Below are 21553 nucleotides of genomic sequence, written 5' to 3' on the forward strand. Positions count from 1 at the left end.
AAAAGCATACACCGGTAGCTACAAATTTTTCTGACGGCTACGTCCTAATGCGTGTTCAAAATAGCAGAAGTTGCAGCTAGTGTAATTCCAAGATAAATGCGACAAAGGGGTAAGAAAAATTTAACTCATTGTGCGCCAAACATTTATTTACCGGAAAAAGGATAAGCTCCGATCTAAGACCCGTGCCTGAAGACAAGCGATTCACCTGGTTCTGTACGCTGGCTTGTATTTATATAGTTGACAAAAGACTGGCCCATAATAGTAGTGGGCCCCATGAGCCGTATTTTATATAGCGCAAAATATTTACGGTACAATGGCTGTTTGGCCTAGCAGCGCCTTGGAATTTAGAGGATTTCGTCGATGGTTGTGTCACCCCTGCTCAGGCTTGGTTGACGGTCGCCTTAAAGAAGAAAAGGTCCAAGGGCGGCACAGTCGCCGTAAGGCTCTGCCCCGGGTAGAAGACACCCAGGACAGCGTTTTCATGATAGAGGTCAGTCACTAGGTAACCCCCAGGGCTGTCCAGACCCAAGTCCGATATGCTGAGCACCACCCTCGTGGGTCCACCGACCACCATGGAGTTGTGCACGAGTACGGCCATGGACATCCGGCCGTCGGCCAACTTGGGCGTCACCCAACGAATCCAGACTTCCGTGTCGTTTATCTGGAAATGAAAACAAACAAGCGAGAACATTTCGGTATACATACTTATTTTTCATAAATTATGACTTGGAATAAGCGTGTTAACTTGCCATGTAAAAAACTGCCCAAGACAATCGGTTAGATCTGCCGACATTCGTTTTATCTCCCCACATGAGTTAATGCACTGCTAATTACCTAGTTTTACATTTAATCTATTACGGGATTATTGTACACAATGACGCTAGATAATATTTCAAAGATAATAGTTGTTTTTTTTTAATACGTATTAGACTTTGCCACATCTTTCAGAATCATGCCATGAGCTCGGCATCATTTAGGTAAAGTCGGTGTAATTACAAATTATGCAGCCAGTATAAACTTCAAATCGGTAGAAATGACAAATTATAAAGGAATTTATTTAGCCCAAAACAAAGAAATGACCGCGTATTTGCTTGTTTCGCGGCAAATGTCGAAATGACGTCTTTGCCACCCCTGTCACGCAACTCCCTGTCCTTTCTTCTCTCTTCCCCTCCCACCCTTCACACTCTCCCCCTCAATTCCCTCTCACTCCTCTAATTAGTCATGCAATAGACGTTTGCTCAATTAATAATTTCCGCTTTCACACTGCTTGCGTGCGATCTGATGAGGCCCCTTGTTTCTGTTGTTCTTCGAACCGCCCGAGGCGACATCGTTTGTTGCAGGGCTTAGTTTTATACCACCTCTCGTCGACAGCTATTTTACGGTTTGTTTTTTTCGTTTGGTATCGTAGAAAAGAATCCATCGTGCATTCCTAATTAAAAGAACGCTAGTGATATCGTTTATGGACTTATATTTTGCCTCGAGTAGTCAGGTTTTCTTTGCGCTGAATAATGTAAATATGTATTATTCGTGTCTGCAGCTTTAGTGGTTTTTAACATTCATGCCTATCTGTATACTTCGTGTTCAGACATTCTTCAACTGTGTTTTAGCCTGATGGTGAGTCGAGTGACAGACAAACAGTAGACAGATGCGACCGAAATTTTCGCGTACAGGTTGTTTGAGAAAGCACATCGTCTTTAAAGGGGCCTTAATAGGCTTCCGAAGGTCGCCATTTCAATCGCACAATAGCTAGAGTACCCCTTCACGAAAATGTATACCAAATATTACACCTCTGCGTAAAGCAGGAGCCGCACAAACAGTGCAAAAAAATTCTTTCTTTCCATGTTTACGTGCCGATCCTGATCACCATACTGGCGCGCTCTGACGTGCGGCCGGATGCTTTGACCCATCTTCTATGGCGCACGAAGCACTGAACAGTACGGCGCCGCTATTGGTGGGACTCTTTAAATGCTGTAGCCAATCAGCGTTCCCGGCTCTGGGGGAAACGCGGATGCACGATTCAGCGAGCGGCGCTCCTGCTCCAGCGGCACGGCGTACCTTAGTAGGGACGAATGTCGATCGTCGCCACCCGTCACCTAAGCTTATTTAGCTGAGTTTGTAGATATAGCGCGTCGTTTACAAGGGTATGAATGACGCTGAAAAGCACGGCGAGTTTCTGCAGGCGGAAACGCAGCTACACGCGCAACCGCGGCAAGCATCCGCCTCCATGTGTTCGACAACGAGCCCACCCTGCGGTGTGCACGATACGGCGTTCACCGCAGCAGCTAAAACTTGTCACCGCCCGCCAGAACAGGACTGCTTTCAGGTACTACTATCATCAGTTTATAAATGCGTGAGGGGGGCGAGTGCTGTGAAAGATTGCGCCAGTGATAGTCGTCGGCGCGGCTTCGTAAAGCGGTGACTGAATAACTGTCTTCAAACGCTCGTTTTCGCCCTTCTAAAACTGACATGCCGACGCGAGCACAGCCGACGCGAGTAGCACGGCCGCACGGAGGTTCGATCCGGTCCGACCGCTGACCAGCCCGGTCGGGCCCGCTGTAGCGGCAGATGTAGACGGAGCATTGCCGTAGACTGCTAAAAAAAAAATTAGTCGCGTTTCTGCTCCTTTCGTTGCGAATGTTGACAAAAAACGATAGCCTTTAATTTGTTCACATTTGCCAAGTAAATGCCTTCCTTCGCTTTCCCGCTCACCTCTCATGCTGCTCCTGTTCCGCCGCGCTCCCCCCAAGGTAAACACGCTAAAGATTTCATCAAGTCAATTTAAATTTACCGCGTTCCACTGCTCCAGACCGAGTTCCTCTACGCCAGCACTGTCGTACCGCGGAGACGCGCGTGAATCGAGGCGCCCTACTTCAACGTTTATAGAACCGCGTTGCCCTACTCAACGCGCGTTCCAAGCGGAACGTGGAACATATATCTAGTGGAACCTTTCGTAACTGTTCCGCTTGATTTCTTGAGTCCGCTTGATTTCTTGAGTCACAGACAGACACACAAAATAAAGGGCTTTAAAGTAAAATAAAAGCGCAACCCGTACCACATACGTATCACGGGTAAGGCAGACAGACATACAGACCCCAAAATTTCCAGGTTTAAGTTGCCCAAGAAAGACTAAAAGGCGCGACGTACCGCCGGGCGGAGCCACAGGCTTCGCGCATCTCGAACCTTGCCCTGTTTCTCTAAATGGTCTTGTGTCTGGTCGGTGACGTCACAGCTTCCACAGTGCTTTGGAGACACGATGAGAGGGCAAAAGCTCCAGGCCTTACTGCTGGCCCTTTTTGATGAATGATAACTCGGCTAATACCCAATCCTTTTAGACCATTTTTGTGGCAGGACGTCCTTTGGATAGTGCTCCAGCGATTGCGCACGTAAAATCGCAACCTTTGGAACCCTGTTTAGGTCCCCTTTAAAAGTGGCGTCCCAACTGTGCTCGCGGAAGGAGAAAAATATGCGTCAGTGCCATCTCTTGTGGGAAATGCTGCGCACGTCGCGAAAGTATGCGAATCCCCGCAATGGCAATGTAGCTGTGGGCGTTCTATTGCTGATCATGAGGATTTGTTGGCGGACTCTCTCGATGAGGTTTCATGCAGAGCTTGTTTTAAAGCAAAGCTTTACTAATCTCGTCGAGCGGTTTCGCCGTCGCGGTAAATTTGACCTTCAGCTTAGCTGAAGGTCAAATTTGAAATTCAGCTAATTTGAAATTTGAAATTCAGCTTAGCTGAGCTAAGCCGCAAGCATTTTTTTTTGTTTTTACTTAAATCCTAAAACAAGTCTAACAAATGTCCCATATGTGAAGGATGCCCACTACCTTATACAGCCGCCGTCCCATGATTCCCAGCGAATCTTGATTGACAGCGATTATGTACTTGTTCAGGAGTAGCTCCTTGGATTCCTTGTCGATGCTCCTCAGGTCATTGGACATGATCATGGGCGCGGCCATGATTGCCCAGTAAGCCATCTGCAAGCGCTGCTGTTCAATGGTCAAGCCATAATTTCCAACAACAATCTGAAAATTGCGAGATACGTTTCAGCATGACATGTCGGCGTGGTATGCCGCGCATAAAAGAGGGAAAATTTCCAAGGCGTCGCGTACCATGTCCGGATCTGTCCAAGCGCCAGGACCCGAAACCATGGTGAGTATGTCCTGGTTTGCGGCCTCGTACTCGATGGTATCGTAGATGCTCTCCCACGAGTAACTTATATCGTAGTAGTTCCTCCACAGGTTACACACCTTAGATATGTTCTTGTAGTCGGGCTACAGAAGAAAAATAACGACAGAGCTGTTGATGAACACTTGCAGGATACCTGGAAAGGACAGAATCAAAAGCTCACCTGGAGATGCCTGAGACGTATACTGGGACAAGTCTTTGCTAGGGAATTTCGACAACACATGAGGCTACAATTCCCTTATTCTCTTTTCCTTTCAGCCTCTCAGCCGCAGCCGACTTTTTTACCGACATTGTATCATATCATGGTAAATGATAGAAATATGATACATCGTAGACGTGCTTCCCGTCGTCAGCGTGAAGGGATCAGCGAAAGCAGACCCCTCCGCGCTCACAGCAATCGTTTTTCGCCAGGGCTCACCCCGCACAATTCGATAGCTGAATTCAAATAGCTGATATAGCAATCCCTGTCTGCCCAAATATAGCATATATTACTTTGTCCAAGTACTCGTACAGTTTTGCGGTCATTTATCAATGCTGGAGAGAAATAAATTGCGCGCCAATTATGTTCCTTCCAAATGATATTACTGCCTTGCATGAATTACGCTGACAAGGACGATAGGGGCTTACCGTGATTCCAGCTTTCTGCTGATAGAAGGGCCACTCGCAAGAGTACACCATGTCCCTTCCCGCAGATCGAATAGCGTTGCCCATCTCCGTGTAAACTAGAAAAAAAAACGAGTTCGTTCACCCCGGTAAACTGACGATTAAGAATATATGGTTAGGATGAACCCCATACATGTGCAAAGTACGCAAAAGTTGTTGGAAAATACACATATCAGACGATCAAGTTTCACATTCGTAAAACGAGCATGTCATTTAACGGGGGGCTTCAAGATCGTTATTTTAATCATAAGCTGTCGATATATCGTTCGCGTTAATCAGATACGTTCAGTAATTTACTAGATGGTAGAGAATGTCATCTACTTATACCCGTGAAAGGTTACAGTGCTGAATTGGGAAAATCGAAATTCCGGAAACTTTAGATTACGAGCCGCATTATAAGCGTAAGTAATTTCAGATACTTATAAAAGGAATAGCGACTGTATTTTCCGCATTCATATACAACCTTCGTTGCGCACTTACGGTCGCCCATTTTCTTGGGATCGGCGTCGCAGCCGTCCACCTTAACGTAATCCACACCCCAGTCAGCGAACGTCTCAGCGTCCGCCTTGTAGTAACCCAGGCTTCCGGGGAATCCCGCGCAGGTCTTGGCGCCGACATCAGTGTAGATTCCGAACTTGAGTCCCCTGCTGTGTACCTGGGCTCGCGAAGAGGGTGAGAAAGTAAGGGAGCGAATTCGGGGTCGCTTCGAGTAAACGCGCGCCTGTCGTACCTGGTCGGCGAGAAATTTCATGCCTCGCGGGAAGCGAGTCGGATGCGGAACGAGCTTTCCTGTGCTTCTGTAATAGTAGCTCCAGCAATCGTCGATGATCACGTACTCGTAGCCTGCGTCCTTGTAACCGTCGTACATCATTCGTTCGGCCATGTCAGTGATCAGACTTTGCCTAGAATTGGAACAGAAGCGGAAAAAGTATGTTTTAAAAAGTGGAATGTGCGAAAGAAACTCTTTTCTTTGAAACGAATAATTCGAGTAGTAACAAAAAAGTAACTAGCACCAACAAAAAAATATGGCAGGGAGTACAAAACGCATGCAACATTCTTTTTATCCGTTGACTCTAAAGGCCCTTACGGGCGTTACTTAGGGGGGGGGGGATGAAAAAGAAACACATTACAACATTAAAAACAGCAACAATTATGAAAATACAAATACAAAAAAATTCCTCTCGAGATGCATAGTTGCAAAATAAGGGTACAAAAAGGGCCACACAGTTATACAATTTCAAAATTTATAGGGTCGAAAATAACACAGGTGCGTCATTCCACGCCAAACGTCCCAAGTGTGGCGCTCGACCCTCTCAGATATTTTTGAAAAAATTTGTACCTGATTACCTCGTTCCCTAAAAGCCCTGCTTGTAATATGGCGCGCGAAAAAAAAAATTTTCTTTCAGGCAATAACCCTTTAAAGATGCGGTTCCCGAGAAAACTGCACCAACTTTGTAAATTTATTTAAACCATTCTAGATAACATGCAAAGATGAAAATCTGGTTATGGCACGTGTGTTTCCAGGTCTCAACGGTCATTTCAAATTGAATACCATTAAAACATATTGACACGAGGCACCGACAGGCGATAACAAACCATGTGGTTATTGGGGGATTTGCCACAGGTTAATTAAACGAACGGGGATTGTGCGACGAGTTCCCGTAGAAGAACAGGACGAGATGTGATAGTTGTGCTTCCCTCAGTGTGTACCAGCGGCACCCAGCCTTTTGCAAATACATTTTCTACGGCATCCTCACCTCGTAATAATATGTTATCCTCGTTTTTGCTGGCGGAATAAGGCTAAAATGGTGCTTTTTTAACGATTTTTAAAAGTATCTTCCGTAACAAGGACAAAACTGGAAATGTTTATCCTGCGAGACTTTTCGGTTTACTCTGGTCTAACATTTTTTGTAGAGCAGTCAAGTAAAGCAGGTTTTAAAAAATAAATTCAAAATTCTGCAAAAACGCACTTTTTCCGCACATTCGACGCAAATTTCGTGCTGTAGCTATTTTAGTAAAAATACGCACAATAGTTCGCTTTGTAGACGGTATGTTCTACTTTATTTTCGCAAAAAAAAATCAGAATTGTAAATTTTGTTTGAAGGGACTAAACATTTTTTGAAGTTTGGTTCGCATGGGTTTGTTGTACGTTGCCTCCTATGGCTGCTTCCCTACCAACTACACCGACACCGCTGTTCACAATGGGCACGCTGCGGGCGCTTCGGCTCTAACAGGAATACTGATCTTTACCAAGTGCTGTTGTAGCCATGTCGAGCAATGAATGGTGTCACTTTTATTCCCGCATCAAAGCAGAAGATCACGCAGTACGGAACTTTTATGGTGAACGGCCACAACTGTTCATTAACTAGAAAATCACGCCCACCTCCCCTCGCGGGAACCCTGGTGTGATGCAACGCATCACACCAGGGTTCCATTGGCGTTTTCCATCGTATTGATTACGCTTATAGCAGGGATTCTCACGCGAAGGGGAGGTGGGCGGACGACCGTCGACTGAGACCACCGGAGCGCGGCATGCCGCTTTATATTCACAGCACCCGAAGGAGAGGAGAGCGCGGAGAGAGAGAGTACTGCACATGCGCAGCGCGCGCAGCGCCGAGCGCAGCGCCGCCCACCGGCGCCTAGCAACGGAGTGAGAGCGCGCTGCGCCAACCCGCAGCTGTTTGGGAGAGAGTGTTCGCTATCGGAGAGAGGAGAGGAGGAGAGGCGCAGCTGTGCGGACAACGCCGGACAGACGCAGGAAAGACAGAGGGGCGAGCATGAGATGCGTTGCATCTGAAACGAAGACGAAGCAATAGATGAGTTGCCAATCTTAGGCGCGTTCTGCTAGCTTCAGTATGGCGGCATCTTCTCATGAGCTGAAGGCATCTAATTCCAGTTCTGTCCTTAGTGATTCCGTACGTGCAATGTTTCTATCGGCAGTTGTGTAATTCATAAAATTGGCGCACTGTAGCAGTTTAAAGTCCTATAATTATGTAGGGCTGTAACGAAACTTCTCAGTTCCTGAGGAAACGGGAGCAACAATGAAAAAGAAAGCGAAGCTCAAGTTGCCGTTCAGGAACCCTTGATTCATAGCAGACGATAACAAATATTTTATCGTCGTCTGACACAGCCGACGATCACGAATTTTTGTCGCGCTGACATACCGTACCTAACAAAGTAATGTTACTTTATTGGCGTCTCTGAAAAGGGAAATTACAAAACATTGGACAAAAGTTTGTTTATTATTTAGTACTGCACTTTTTAGTGACGTTTTCTGTCTATGATGCCAGAAGTATCGTCTGCTCGGGTATAGGCACTTATTTCAAAGGTTCCTGCAGTATAGCCCTAAGCGCAGCCTTGACTACAAATACCTACCGCGCCAATAGCAAAGGCGTATGAGAGCACGAGATTGCGAATCGCTGCATATGCCCGGGAAACACACTTCGTGAGTTCTGAAATGTAAATTCCCGTTGTCGATAAGCCTATATAGTTGAAATTGGCGCATAGTGAAATAGAGTTTTAGCCACCACTGCAGGTCGCGGAAGCCTATACACCGATGGTGTGAACAGGTTGGATAAAATGGATGGCTCTGCATCTGCTCAGACTCAAAATGAAGGTACAGTTATGAGTTTTCACGATCTCGTCGTTTTTTTTGTTTTTTTTTTAACAGTGAACGAAATCATGGGCGGTGCGGGAAGGAACTAAAACGTTAAAAACCGCAGCCTGTGACATCCTTTCTAGATTAACTTCGTATACCATCGCTGCTGTGCTCACTGCGGGTGCATGCTCGTGGTACTTAGAGCAATAACGCTTTTTTTCGCGCTTCAACCTGGAAAACAAACCTGATTTGAAAGTTAAGCATGACAACAGCCTCAACGACGAAACACGAGAACATGAAGCTACGCGGTGAGCTAAAAAACTTCGAAAAGTTTCCATGTGCAAACAACGAAAGGCACACAGTTATCAAGAGGTAAAAGGGCAGTGCACGTCAGACGCTTATTTCATTCGTTCTACCGCAGGGTTGGACTTGGGTGGAGATATTGTTACGAACAATTGTTACGAACAATTGTTAGGCAGGGCGGCTGTTCCACCGTTGTGTTCTACCAGTATTTGAAAGCATCACTAGTGATGAAACAGAGATGCGCCCTTTTTATTTTCAGAAAAGCCCCCTCCTTGTTTTCTCGGTCCAAGCGGCTGCCACCGGACCTCTGTACTGCCAGCGCCAGAGTCTTACTGACGTACAGGACTTAAGTGACACAGATCGGCGGCTCCTCGCTTTACGTTCGAAACGGGAACTACATGGGGACGCCAAAGTGTGCGAACATCACCTGCACCTCTACCTTAAAAAGTACACGTCAAATTTTGCTTCCAAACTGTGTTCAAATCCACTGCTTCAGCATGTCAAAAATCGCCGGGGAACAACAATAATTACATTGGCTTTAGTGGACGCATATACTTCTGTCGACCTCGTTCCAGGAGAACGAATAAGTGAAGACTGCAGGAGGCTTCTCTACCAGCCATCAGGAAACGCCCATGCACCGCCATCTGAGGACGGTAATGCCCTTTCTGAAGAGCAGCTTGCGTTTCAAGCCACGAGCCTCCAAGCAATTAATGGTGCTCTTGTCGCTATCGGAGAAAGCCCCATGCGGGCAAAACGAGCGAAAAAACGACGGATACCTTACGCTCAAACCAAACTTCAGAGACTTCAAAAGAAAGCAGCGAAAGCAATATGTGTATCACTAGGCCTGGATGAGCCATCTACATATGGCCAGCAAACGAATGAACACTTTGATCTTTCCGATTATGTTGTTCTGATGAATGAGGTAAAACGCAAATTCAACGATGAAAACCGAGAGAAGAGAATTCAGTTACTAACCTTGGCTCCGCATTCTTGGTCCCGCGAGAAAATCATGACGTTTTTTACTGTGTAGGAGCGGGAGGTGCGTGAAGCAGTGAAGGTGAAAGCGGCTGAAGGCATTTTGGGAACGCGATCAAAAAGACAAGGCCGCGTGATCAGTGAAGCCACCAAGTCATCGATAATTCAGTTTTTCGAGGATGACTCGGTCTCCTACTGCCTGCCTGGAAGGAAGGACGTTCTGAATGGTCGCCAAAAACGCCTTCTGCTGATGAACCTGAAAGAAAAATTCCGCGATCTCCACGAAGTGAATGATGATGAGAGGGGCGAAGCTCCAATGCTTATCGGTAAAAGTGGGAAACATTCGCCCGCACATCATTTGAAGACTCGACAGGTTGTTGTAGGGGTGTTTTTATGTACACCCGCCCAATTTTTTACCAATATCACGAGAGCTTCGACCGTTCGGTCGATCAGCGCCGCGTGATGGAGTGATACAGCAAACTGGGCGAGAGTAGCCGCATGCGCACTAAGCAAAGGCCGCTGCTGCCGTCATCTGCTAGGCTGTTCCAAGAGCAGACAGCCACCCCAGATTTTTGTGCTTTGCTTATCACACTGCCTGCCATACTCGAAATTTTTCTTCAAGACCAGGCACGCGGCGCCAATTGTAAATAGAGTAATCAGCATTGCTGAGCGCAAGGTTCGTTCGGCAACGCTGATTCGTCGAACAGCCGCGGCATGTACGCGGCTGTTCCACGTTCATTTTTTGTTTGCTGGCTTTTTATTCCGTTAGCAATAGATATGGCATGTGGGCAGACGTTTTCCCTGTCGGTCCGTGGACACAGCACGTCAGAAGGACATAGAACGAAAGAGTTTGGGCGGACCGGGGTGACGTCAGTGAGCTTGGCTGTGGTGTAGCTGCGCACGGATTTCTGGCGGCTCCGCCGAGGTTGCGAGTTCGAGGTGGTGGCGGCTTCGGCACTGCTTGGGCTTCTCGACATGTTTGGCACAACGCGCGGATTTTTCTCGCAAACGGCGTGAAACAAACGCCCCGTTGCGGGCTTCTGAAGCGAGTACAGTGCCTGCAGAATATCGACTCAAAAAAATCTAAAAAACGCATATATAACACACAAAAGGCATTTCAGGCGCCAAAAATCCCGTATAGTCAAAATAGGCATGAAAAAGCTCATATAGCAAAAATAGGCACTATAGGCACACTAAACAATTGCTTAAAATGTCCCCCTTCCCTTAGTTCCTGCTTATATGTTAAATAGGCTTGATACGGACCGAAGGAAAAAATAGGCATTTTGCCTAAAGTTCCGGTCTCTAGTGATAAGCCACCCCTCCGCATTGTTGCACCGGCCAAATTCTCATTTTGAATTACGCATAAATTCTTGCCACAGGCGACAATATTATCTACGCTACTCGTTGCTATCGGGATCAGTATTCCCGATCAAAACGTATCCAGGCCGTGAAGAACCAAACCGGCCTGACCCTTTACTCGCACGGAAGAAACTGAACAGTGCAGAAAGCGCCATCGGGAATTCGCTCATTTTCTCTGGACCGAGTAACCCCCCTGCGCATTGTCGGAAGGACTTCTGCGATGAGGCGTTCGCGAAGCGGTAAGCACAAGAGGTTCTTTTAAACACCCAAGGGGAAGGGAAATTCCTATGGTCCTCCGGGGGAGGACCAATCTATGCCGTCAAACCAAGACTGTGCCTTCACATATAGCCATAACGAATGTGGAATCACCAAGGATACAACAGCTTCACCCGAACATTCAGTCATCATGGGGACTCGCCGTTGATCTACTGCTGCTGGGTAAAGCTATCGTATGAGGAAATGGACGCATATATGTGCGAGGATATTTGACAAAGAGAGTGTATGTGAGAGTGAGATGACTATCTGGTACCCGAGGTGGGCGTTGAAGGAAAAACGTCGCGTACGATCTGCCTTCCTTAGCCGTAAACCAGTATATCTTGTATCTTGCCGCGCCTTCGGCCATCTTGACTGCTTTGTGCTTCGGCCATCTTCACTGCTTAACATGTTTTGTGCTTTTATTATTGCACTTTTTCAGTGTATTGATATCTGCATTGCAAATATTGTCGGTTGTATTTTTTGTGGTGATCATGGCAGTACCCAATCACGTTATGTAGGTCTCCTCTGGCGTTGTACAGAGTGGAAGGACAAATATATCTGGAGAGAGAGAGAGAGAGAGAGAGAAATGACCTTTATTGCGTTGTCCGGCGGGGGGTGCGGGTCAGGCCACGCAGGACTTCGCCGTCACCCCTGTCTATCTACCTATTCTAGGTATCGGGCTGACCTCGAAGCAATGGGCCTGGCCTGCGGCTCGGGCTACTAGGGGTGTCCCCGCCCCGCCTCCTGTCACCGTTCCCGAGGGAAGCAACCGGGGGGGAGCGCGGGTCCTCCTTTCGCCGTTGCCGCGCCAGAGCAGCCTCGAGCCGCTGGACGGCCCTGAGCTGGAGTCCGTGCTCCGTAGAGCCGATCATGTCGCGAACGTCCGGTGGGAGGCCGCGGCCTCCGTCACGCGCACAGTGTTCTTCGCAGCCCCACATGAGATGGGCAAGGTCCGCGGGCACTCGCGCACACACACTGCACTCACTTCGTTCGTAGAGGTCCGGGCACACGTGGCGCGCGAGCGCCGGCGTGAGAACCGTTTCTGTCTGCAGTTGCTGCAGGAGCACTGCCTCCCCTCTCGTAAGCCCCGGATGGGGGGGCGGGAAGGCTCGTCTCCCGTGCCTGTACCACCGGAGCGTGGCGCCGTAGGCGGTCAGGGGCTCCGCGTCGTCATCGTCGTCTTGCTGTTCTTCTCCGGGCTCGGAGGGGGGTCGGGCGAGGGGGGGGGGGGGGGGCGCGGCTCGGCACGTGGCGAGGTCTCGAGCCGCGGCGTCCGCCTCTTCGTTGCGGTTGCGGTGGCCGTTGCGCAGCTCCCGGCCCGCGTGGGCGGGGAACCAGCGGATGCTCGTGCTGTTCGCGCGGGCTCCCTCCCCGATGCTGGAGAGGAGTCGCGCGGTGCTCTTGCACACCGTGCTCCGGGCGAAGTTCGCTATCGCCGACTTGGAGTCACTGAGGATGGTCGTCGTGCCCGGCCGGACCAGGGCGAGAGCGATCGCCGCCTCTTCGGCCTGGCGGGCGGTCGTGGCCCGCACGCTCCCGGCGCTGAGCAGTTCTCCCGTGGTGGCCTTCACGACCACCGCCACAAAGGTGTCGGCCCGCTCTCGGTACTTGGCCGCGTCCACGAACACTGCGCCTTCGCGCTCGTTGTATTCCTTGGCGAGCGCGCACGCTCGCGCCGACCTGCGCTCGACGTTCCGCTCCGGGTCGACGTTCCTCGGGAGCGGCGGCACGATGACGCGGCGGGCGATGTCGTCCCGCAGCGGAACGAGCTCGTCCTCCGCCGCAGGTCCGAGGGGCGGGCTCAGGCCCACCCTCTGTAGTATCTTCCGGCCCGATCTGGTGGTGCTCAGGCGTTCGAGTTGTGACACGCGCTGCGCCTCGCTGATTTCCGCCAGGGTGTTGTGCACGCCTAGGGACAGGAGGGCCGCGTTGCTGGTGCCGTTGAGGAGGCCCAGGGCCGCCCGGTACGATTTGCGGATGGCCGCGTCGATCCGGGCCCGCTCTTGGGTCCTCCACTGGTGAAAGGCGCCCACGTACGCCACGTGGCTCACCACGAAAGCCTGCAGCAGACGGAGGAGGCTGGCTTCCCGCATCCCCCGCGCGCGCGTGGAGACTCTCTTGACGAGGCGCGTGGCGATGCCCATCTTCGTTGTCATTCGCTCGATCGTGGTGCTGTTGGTGCGGCTGGCGTCCACGTGCATGCCGAGGACCCGGATGCTCGGAACCTTCGGGATGGCCGTGCCGTCCCCCGCTCGCACGATGATGTTGCGCTCCGCCTCGGCGGCGGCGCGCTTGCGGTACCGGCCCGGTGGGGGCAGGATCAGCAGTTGGGACTTCTGTGGGGAGCACCGGAGACCCGTGCCGGTCAGGCTGGCCTCGATGCTGTTCACCGCCTCTTGCAGCGTCGACTCGATGTGGCCGTCACTGCCGCCCGGAACCCACAGGGTGATGTCATCCGCGTAGATCGCGTACTTGACGTCGGGGAGCGCGTCCAGGCGCCGGGCGACCCCGATCATCACCAGATTGAACAGGAGCGGCGAGATGACGGAGCCCTGCGGGGTGCCGGTGCTGCCGAGTTCTCGCTCGTCGAGCTGCGTTCGGCCGATCTCCAGCCGGGCGGTGCGCCGGGACAGGAAGGCTCGGATGTAGTCGTAGGACCTCCGCCCCAGGCCGAGGCGAGAGACCTGGGCCAGGATCGCAGAGTGTTTCACCTTGTCGAAGGCGCTCTGCAGGTCCAGACGCAGGATGGCGCGGTTGTCCGCGGTGGGCACGGGTGGGAGTGCCAGCACCTCGTGTTGGAGGAGCAACATGGCGTCCTGCGTACCGAGCTTCGCGCGGAAGCCCAGCATCGAATCGGGATACAGTCCGTGGTCTTCCAGGTAACGTTGCCACCGGGCGTTGAGAACGTGCTCCAGCACCTTGCCCACACACGAGGTGAGGGAAATGGGGCGCAGGCTCTCGACGCCCGGCGGCTTGTTGGGCTTGGGAAGCAGGATCGTTTTGGCAGTCTTCCACTGCTTGGGGAGGCTGCCCGATTGCGAGCATTTGTTAAAGAATTTCGTCAGGGCTGTTATGGCTGCGTCGCTCAGGTTACGCAGCGCCTTGTTGCTCACTCGGTCCGGACCCGCTGCCGATCGGCAGTTTAGGGCCTGGGTCGCCTGGTGAACCTCCCACTCCTCGATGGCCTTGTCGAGGGTGGCGTTGGGCGGCCCGGCGTACTCGGCGTGCGTCTCGCTCGGGGTGTCGGGAAGGTAGCGCTCGTTCAGGCGTTTGTGCACCTCCTCTTCCCCCAGCCTCTTGGTGGCGGTGTACATGATCTGGGCGAGCCGGTGGCGCTGGAACTCCTTACTCTTGCTTTCGTCCATCAGGTGGCGAAGGAGTTTCCACGTGCCTCCCCGGTGGAGCTGCCCGTCGGCCTCGCTGCATAGCTCGAACCACTGCTGGGCGCACATCTGGCGGCTGTATTTTTCGATCTCGCGGCCGAGCGCCGCGATCCGCTTGCGGAGGGTGCGGTTGTGGCGCTGGCGCTTCCAGCGCTGCTGTAGTGATCTTCTCGCCTCCAGCATGTGCGCCAGGCGGGGGTCCATGCGTGTGGTGTCCTCCGACGTCTCGATCTCCGTCGTCGCGCTCTCGGTAGCCGCTACGAGGCCTTCGGTCCACTTCTCGATGTCGTCGATCTCGCCCAGATCCGCGGTTCGAAACTGGTGCCAGTCCGTGAGGCGGTGCTTGATGTGCCCGGCTCCTCCACCGCCGCCGTTGCCGGAGCGGAGCGGCACTGTGACCTCGATGATATTGTGGTCGCTCCCCAGGTTGTGGCCCGTGTTCCTCCAACGCGCGGTCCTGCGGCCGGGCAGGAGCACGAACGAGAGGTCCGGGTTGCTGTCCCGGACCGTCGACGTGCCGATGCGCGTCGGGTGGGACGGGTCCGTGAGGAGGACGTAACCGGCCTCGGCGGCGTCTTCCAGCAGGCTTCTGCCCTTGGCCGTCGTGACGGTGTAGCCGAGTTCCCGGTGCTGTGCGTTGAAGTCGCCGCACACGATGACGGTGGCGTCGGCGTGCTGGGAGACTGCGTTGCGTGCCTTGTGTAGTAGTGCGCGAAACTTCTGTTGGCGATGCTGCGGATTGCTATAGACGTTCACCACCAGGATGGTGTCGCGCGTCGTCTTCTTCCTGTTGTGGGTGGAGGTGATCGACAGCTCGGTCGCGCAGTGCTCGATGGGGCTGCCCCGGGGACCGAGAAAGTGCTCGTGCGTACCAGTTGCGAGAAACGAGACTCGGGAATGAGAGGGAGAGAAAAAGTAAAGGAAAGGCAGGAATGTTAACCAGGCTACGGCCTAGTATGCTATCCTGAACGGGGGAAAGGGGAACAATGAGGAAAAAGAGGAAAATAGAAAAAGAAAGGGAAAGGTACGGACAGAGCGTGGAGTGGTGTGCCCAGCGGTAGGACACTATAGACATTGTCTAAAGTTCAGACAGTTCGTAGAGAGTAGTCTTGCGCTACAGTCTTTTGTGCAATTCCGTCGTTTTGAGAAAACACAGGAGCGCTTTTGTCGCCTTGTCCGCAGACGACGGAGGAGGCCAATGGCCCAGGATTGTCTCCTCAGAGAACGGGTGCCGACAGTCTAACTTTTGTAGAGTCGTAGAGAGCTGGCTGCGTTCGGTTGAAAACCGTGGACAATCGCAGAGGACATGTCGTATGGTCTCTGGTGTTTCACAGATTTCGCATGCCTCACTGGCTGTCATTCCAATCAAATAGGAGTAAGCATTTGTGAATGCGACTCCAAGCCAGAGGCGACAAAGAATGGTTGCATCAGATCGTGGAAGGCCTAATGGGAGGGGGCGCTGAAGATGGGGGTCCAGGGCATGGATACGAGCGCTCGTGAACAACTCTTGGGTGCTCCATTTCGATAGCGTGGTCTCCCGAGCAAGTTTTCGGAGAGTCCTAGCGGCGTCCGTCCTGGATAACGGAATAGATATGGTCTCCGTTTTTTGGTGTGCCAAGCGTGCGGCAGCGTCCGCACTTTCGTTTCCGACAATGCCGCAATGACTGGGAAGCCACTGAAAGGCAATGTCATGACCCGCTTGGGTGGCACGGTCGTACAGTAGTCTTATCTCGGCCAGCAGCTGTTCATGAGGTCCACGGCACAGGGCTGACTGGAGCGATTGAAGCGCAGGTTTTGAGTCGCAGAAGATCTCCCATCTTCGGCATGAAGTTTGTTCAACGGTATGGAGGGCACAACGGATGGCGGTAAGTTCTGCAGCCGTGGAAGTGGTAAGATGGGTTATTTTAAATTCTGTGGACATGGACATTCGTGGTATAACGACGGCGCCGGCATAACTAGATGTTGTTACGGAGCCATCGGTGTAAATATGGTGCAGTCACTGTATCTCTCGTGTAAATAAATGTGACTTAGCTGTTGTGCTGCCAGCGTTGGAAAATCTTACTTCTTTGTTAAGCCTGGGATAGTGAGGCATGCTCGAGGCTGCGTCATACACCAAAGTGGGAGTGGCGGCCTCATCGCAGGCGTGTAGTTGGATGGCATGCTGGTCATGTTGGAAGCTACAACCTTTGCGAAAGACGCATGGGGGCGTTTAGATGGTATATTAGCAAGGTGATGATCCGGCAGCCTGGTTAGGTGCCTAATATGCGTCCTGAGTGTTTCAATTGTCACGTAAGTGAATAAGGGGGGATCACGAGCCACAGCGATGGATGCAGCTGTTGAGGTGCACCGTGGTAGGCCAAGGCAAGTTCGGAGGGCCTGCGCTTGTATGCCTTGCAGTTGCTGAATATTGATACGGCACATACCCGAAAGTACAGGCAGGCTGTACCGTAGGGAGCCCAAGAATAGTGCGTCGTACAGCTGAAACATTGACTTCATAGATGCTCCCCACGTCTTGCCGCCGATGAACTGGAGAATGTGGGCCACTGCAGACAGCCTCTTCTTCAAAAAACGAACATGGGGGCTCCAAGAAAGGTCTCTGTCGACGACCATGCCGAGAAACTTGTGATGCTTCACATTAGATACCGTTTCGCCATTAACTGTCAAAGGGTATGCGTACATAGGCTTCCGTGAGAACGCAAGCACTGCGCATTTGCTGGAAGACATGTGCACTTCCAACCCTTGCTTGTGCAGATAGGTGTTTGTCAAATCTGCAGCCTTTTGCAGGCGCGCGCGCACGTGCCGTCGAGTCACTCCATCTGCCCAGATGCAAATAACATCCGCGTAAATCGATAGATGAACCGTTCTTGGGAGGGAGCTTGCGAGGCCGATGAGAGTCGGGTTGAACAACGTGGGGCTCAAAACGGCTCCCTGGGGGACACCGCGTTGGGTGTAGTGTATTGACGTTGGGCCATCTTGAGTCATTACAAAGAATGACCTCCCCGAGAGGTAACTTCGCACCCACTGGTAGACGCGGCCGCCAAGCCCCACTGCCTGCAGCGCTTTAAGAATGGCATCATGCTCCACGTTGTCATACGCTCCTTTCACGTCCAGAAAGAGTGCAGCGCATATGCGCTTGATTCGTCTCTGCTGCTGCACGAAGGTCACCAGGTCGATAACGCAGCCGATAGAAGAACGGCCACGACGGAAACCAGCCATGACTCTAGGGTAGACGTTGTAGTGTTCCAGGAACCACTCCAGGCGTGCAAGGATAACTCGCTCCATAAGCTTGCCAACGCAACTGGCAAGTGCTATGGGCCGGTATGCCGCCGGGTCCAGCAGAGATTTTCCAGGTTTCAGGAGCGGATTGGATTCTATTTCTGACGTTGTGTTCCCATTTTCTTGCATTGCATGTCTAAACTCGGAGATAGTTCAGACGTTGTGTTCCCATTTTCTTGCATTGCATGTCTAAACTCGGAGATAGTTCATTAAATACGACTCCAGCTAGATACGATGTGCCAAACCGCTGGTTATTGCGTCAGTGTTATTTCTTTGTTCACATAATGCGGTGGTAAAGGGAAGCATGGGGTTTCATTCCCGTCAAAATTCATGGGCATAAAGGTTCACTGTCATGCACAACAAATCCCTAAGGCGGGAATATGTCCGTTGCTCCTACACGTGAAAAATTCCATGGTGTCTGTTCGCGCTCATATCGCCTTTTTATACAACAATACAAGTGATACCTGTAGAAACGGCCGCAGTTTCATTTTTCTATATCGCTACAAAAGCACTTGGTATTCCTGTTAGAGCCGCAGCGTCCACGGCGTGCCCAGGGAGAACCGCGGTGTCGGTGTAGTTGGTAGGGAAGCAGCCATAGGAGGCCACGTACAACAAACCCGTGCGAACCAAACTTCAAAAAATGTTTACTCCCTTCAAACAAAATTTACAATTCTGATTTTTTTTTTTTTTGCGAAAATAAAGTAGAACATACCGTCTACAAAGCGAACTATTGCGCGTATTTTTACTAGGATTGCTACAGCACGAAATTTGCGTCCGAATGTGCGGAAAAAAGTGCGTTTTTTGCAGAATTTCTAATTTATTTTTTATAATTTGCTTTACTTGACTGCTCTACAAAAAATGTTAGACCAAAGTACACCGAAAAGTCTCGCAGGATAAAAATTTCCAGTTTTGTCCTTGTTACGGAAGATACTTTTAAAAATCGTTAAAAAAGCACCATTTTAGCCTTATTTCGCCAGCAAAAACGAGGGTAAATTATGTTTTAATGGTATTCAATTTGAAATGACCGTTGAGACCTGGAAACACACGTGCCATAACCAGATTTTAATCTTTGCATGTTATCTAGAATGGTATAAATAAATTTACAAAGTTGGTGCAGTTTTCTCCGGAACCGCATCTTTAAAGTGTTATTGCCTGGAAGAAAAATTTTTTCACGCGCCAAATTACAACCAGGGCTTTTAGGGAACGAGGTAATCAAGTACAAACTTTCTCAAAAATATCTGAGAGGGTCGAGCGCCACAGCTGGGACGTTTGGCGTGGAATGACCCAGGTTCAAAATGACACATTGAACATTGTACAGATACAAAAGATTCAAACATGACACAAACATTGAGAACTGTAACTCTTTGATGAATGGTCGTGGTAATGATGGTGACGATGTTACCTGGGAGCTGATTCCAGTGACGAATAGCAAGCAAGAGTGATGAGAAAAAAATAGGTTTGTACGTCTGAGTACTGGCTGTACATTGAATTCATGACCTAAACGAGAAAAAAAACACGACTAGCGGGTTTTATGTGCGAGACCTAAAAAAGGATAAAAGGCTATGAAGCCGGCGTTGTTGTAGAGGTGGTAATATCCGAATTTTTTTTTTTTTTTTTTTTCATTTTTCTTACGCTTGATGTTCGTGAGTAGCTCCTGAGAATGAATCGGGTAGCTTTATTTTGGAGTGCTTCAAGTTTATTTACGGGATGCGACTGATGGTGTTCCAGATTAATGCTGCATATTTTATCCTTGATGCAACTAGTGTTTGGTACGCCATAAGCTTTGTGGATGTACCCGCAGCGGTGGCTCAGCGGCTAAGGCGTTCTGCTGCTGAGCACGATGACGCAGGTTTGATTCCCGGCCGTTGCGGCCACTTTTCTGGGGGCGAACAGCAAAAACACCCGTGTGTATGAGATTTCGGCACACGTTATAGATCCCCAGGTGGTCAAAATTAATCAGGAGCCCTCCACTAAGGCGCGCCTCATCGCCTGCGTTGCGTCGGCGCGTTAAACCCTACAATCAATCAATCAAGATTTGTGAATGTGTTAGCTGAATGCAGATTGCGCCTGACAAATCCGAGTGATTTAGATGCTTTAGCTGGTTATTGTATCGATATGATGGTTCCAGGTTAGATGAGATATTATGTAGAGCCCAATAATTTTGTCCACAAATGCAAAGCTTATTGCAAGACCCCTGTTGAGTCATTTAGCATTGCCTTGTGTTGACTGTGCCGAGCAATATTCCATGACAGGATTTTTAGTAGTACTACTGATTTCAGTTCCGATGCAGAACTACATGACTGCCGTTATAACGAGTCGCCGCCACTAATATGCGAACAACACTGTGACCACTCGCAGGCGCACCAAGCACGAGCTGTAGCACAATGACTTTTCAGTTTGAAGTTCCTTAGGTTGTTGTTCAATGCGGCCAGCGCTACCCGATTCCATTGATATTAGACTCGTGTAACTCTCAGAATAAATGGCTGCGTGACTAGCCCATCAAAAGCGAAACTACGGTACTCGCACTTCGTTTGGCAGCCTCATTGCTCCCTCCCCTTGCCCCTCTCTTCTTCACGTCTGAGTCCACGCAGCGCATAGCAAAAATATCCAGAAACCGTGAGTGTCGGCTCCTACGTCATTTACCGACATGTCAGCGCGTTCACGCGTGCTATGGTGCCCATACGGCTGCGTGCGAGGCTTCAAAATCAGCATCGCCCATGCACGTGACGCAGTTGTAAAATAAGTATCTCCTAATCCATCCCACTGTATTGCCGTGTAGCGACTCAAACATGCTACCTCAATGAATTGGCCTGCCGCTGCAGCCACCAAAGCAAAACCCACTTTTTTTGACACTGAAAACAAAACTGCAACGCCAACAGCAAAAAGGACGCCGATGAAACGCATTAATTTTGCATATAGCTAAATTAAAAAAGAATGCGACGGATAGCGATTACAGTGTATAATGAAGTTTAAAGATTATGATACATGTCTGAACAACGTAGCTGGAAAATGCGCAACCACGCTTTCCTGCTCCAACGATGGCCGCCAGTAACACGGCAGGCCGACTCACGTGAGGCAGTTGTCGTAGTTGCCGAGGGCACACTCGTTGCACATAAACCTCGTCCACGTAATCCATCCCATGGGTGGAGTGCGAGCCAGACCATTGTCGAGGCCCTGGGCTCCCAACGCAAGCACAGCGGTGAGAAGTGACGTTAAGTTTGACTTTTGCGGGAAAGCCATACCGGCGTCTTTTAAAGCCAGGCGGGGCTCAGCCGACTCCCATCGCGGCGCTGAGCGCCGCACTTTCGATTGGTCGCTATCACCTCTTGCATTATCACCTCTTACCTATACATTATCGCCTCTTGCACAAGAGATACGAAAGATACGTCCCCTGTAATGCGCTTTACTCGGAAGCTCGTGCGGACACAATGCCGTAACTCGAAAATGTCTAAGTGAGATGCCTTTATTTTTTAGCACTATAAATCGTTCTATATATATATATATATATATATATATATATATATATATATATATATATATATATATATATATATATT

The 21553-nt window shown here is 50.4% G+C and overlaps 1 protein-coding gene across 2 annotated transcripts; it reads right to left on the reverse strand.

Moving 5' to 3' along the window:
* Window positions 1-125: 125 nt before the first annotated feature.
* Window positions 126-21309, reverse strand: LOC144174075 (alpha-galactosidase A-like). 2 transcript variants are annotated; one of them, XM_077702504.1, is made up of 7 exons: window positions 21067-21309; window positions 5578-5749; window positions 5328-5502; window positions 4812-4906; window positions 4109-4270; window positions 3824-4021; window positions 126-661 (listed from the first exon to the last, which is right to left on the reverse strand). In XM_077702504.1, exons 1-7 carry the CDS (start codon window positions 21234-21236, stop codon window positions 380-382), a joined length of 1254 nt encoding a protein of 417 aa, XP_077558630.1. In that variant the 5' UTR covers window positions 21237-21309; the 3' UTR covers window positions 126-379. The 2 variants fall into 2 exon arrangements, with proteins under 2 accessions (XP_077558630.1, XP_077558631.1); XM_077702505.1 differs by having other exon boundaries at window positions 524-661; window positions 3882-4021; window positions 21067-21308.
* Window positions 21310-21553: the final 244 nt, after the last annotated feature.

This window comes from Haemaphysalis longicornis, unplaced genomic scaffold (assembly GCF_048455015.1).
Source record: "Haemaphysalis longicornis isolate Haplotype H1 unplaced genomic scaffold, Haemaphysalis longicornis Haplotype H1 scaffold_3, whole genome shotgun sequence".
Lineage (NCBI taxonomy): Eukaryota > Metazoa > Arthropoda > Arachnida > Ixodida > Ixodidae > Haemaphysalis > Haemaphysalis longicornis.

Coding starts and splice junctions, on each gene's coding strand:
- LOC144174075 (XM_077702504.1), bottom strand. CDS start 21,236: ATGGCTTTCCCGCAAAAGTCAAACTTAACGTCACTTCTCACCGCTGTG. Junction 4,907..5,327: donor TCCCAAGAAAATGGGCGACC/GTAAGTGCGCAA, acceptor TTTTTTTTCTAG/TTTACACGGAGATGGGCAAC. Junction 662..3,823: donor TGGGACGGCGGCTGTATAAG/GTAGTGGGCATC, acceptor TTTCATTTCCAG/ATAAACGACACGGAAGTCTG.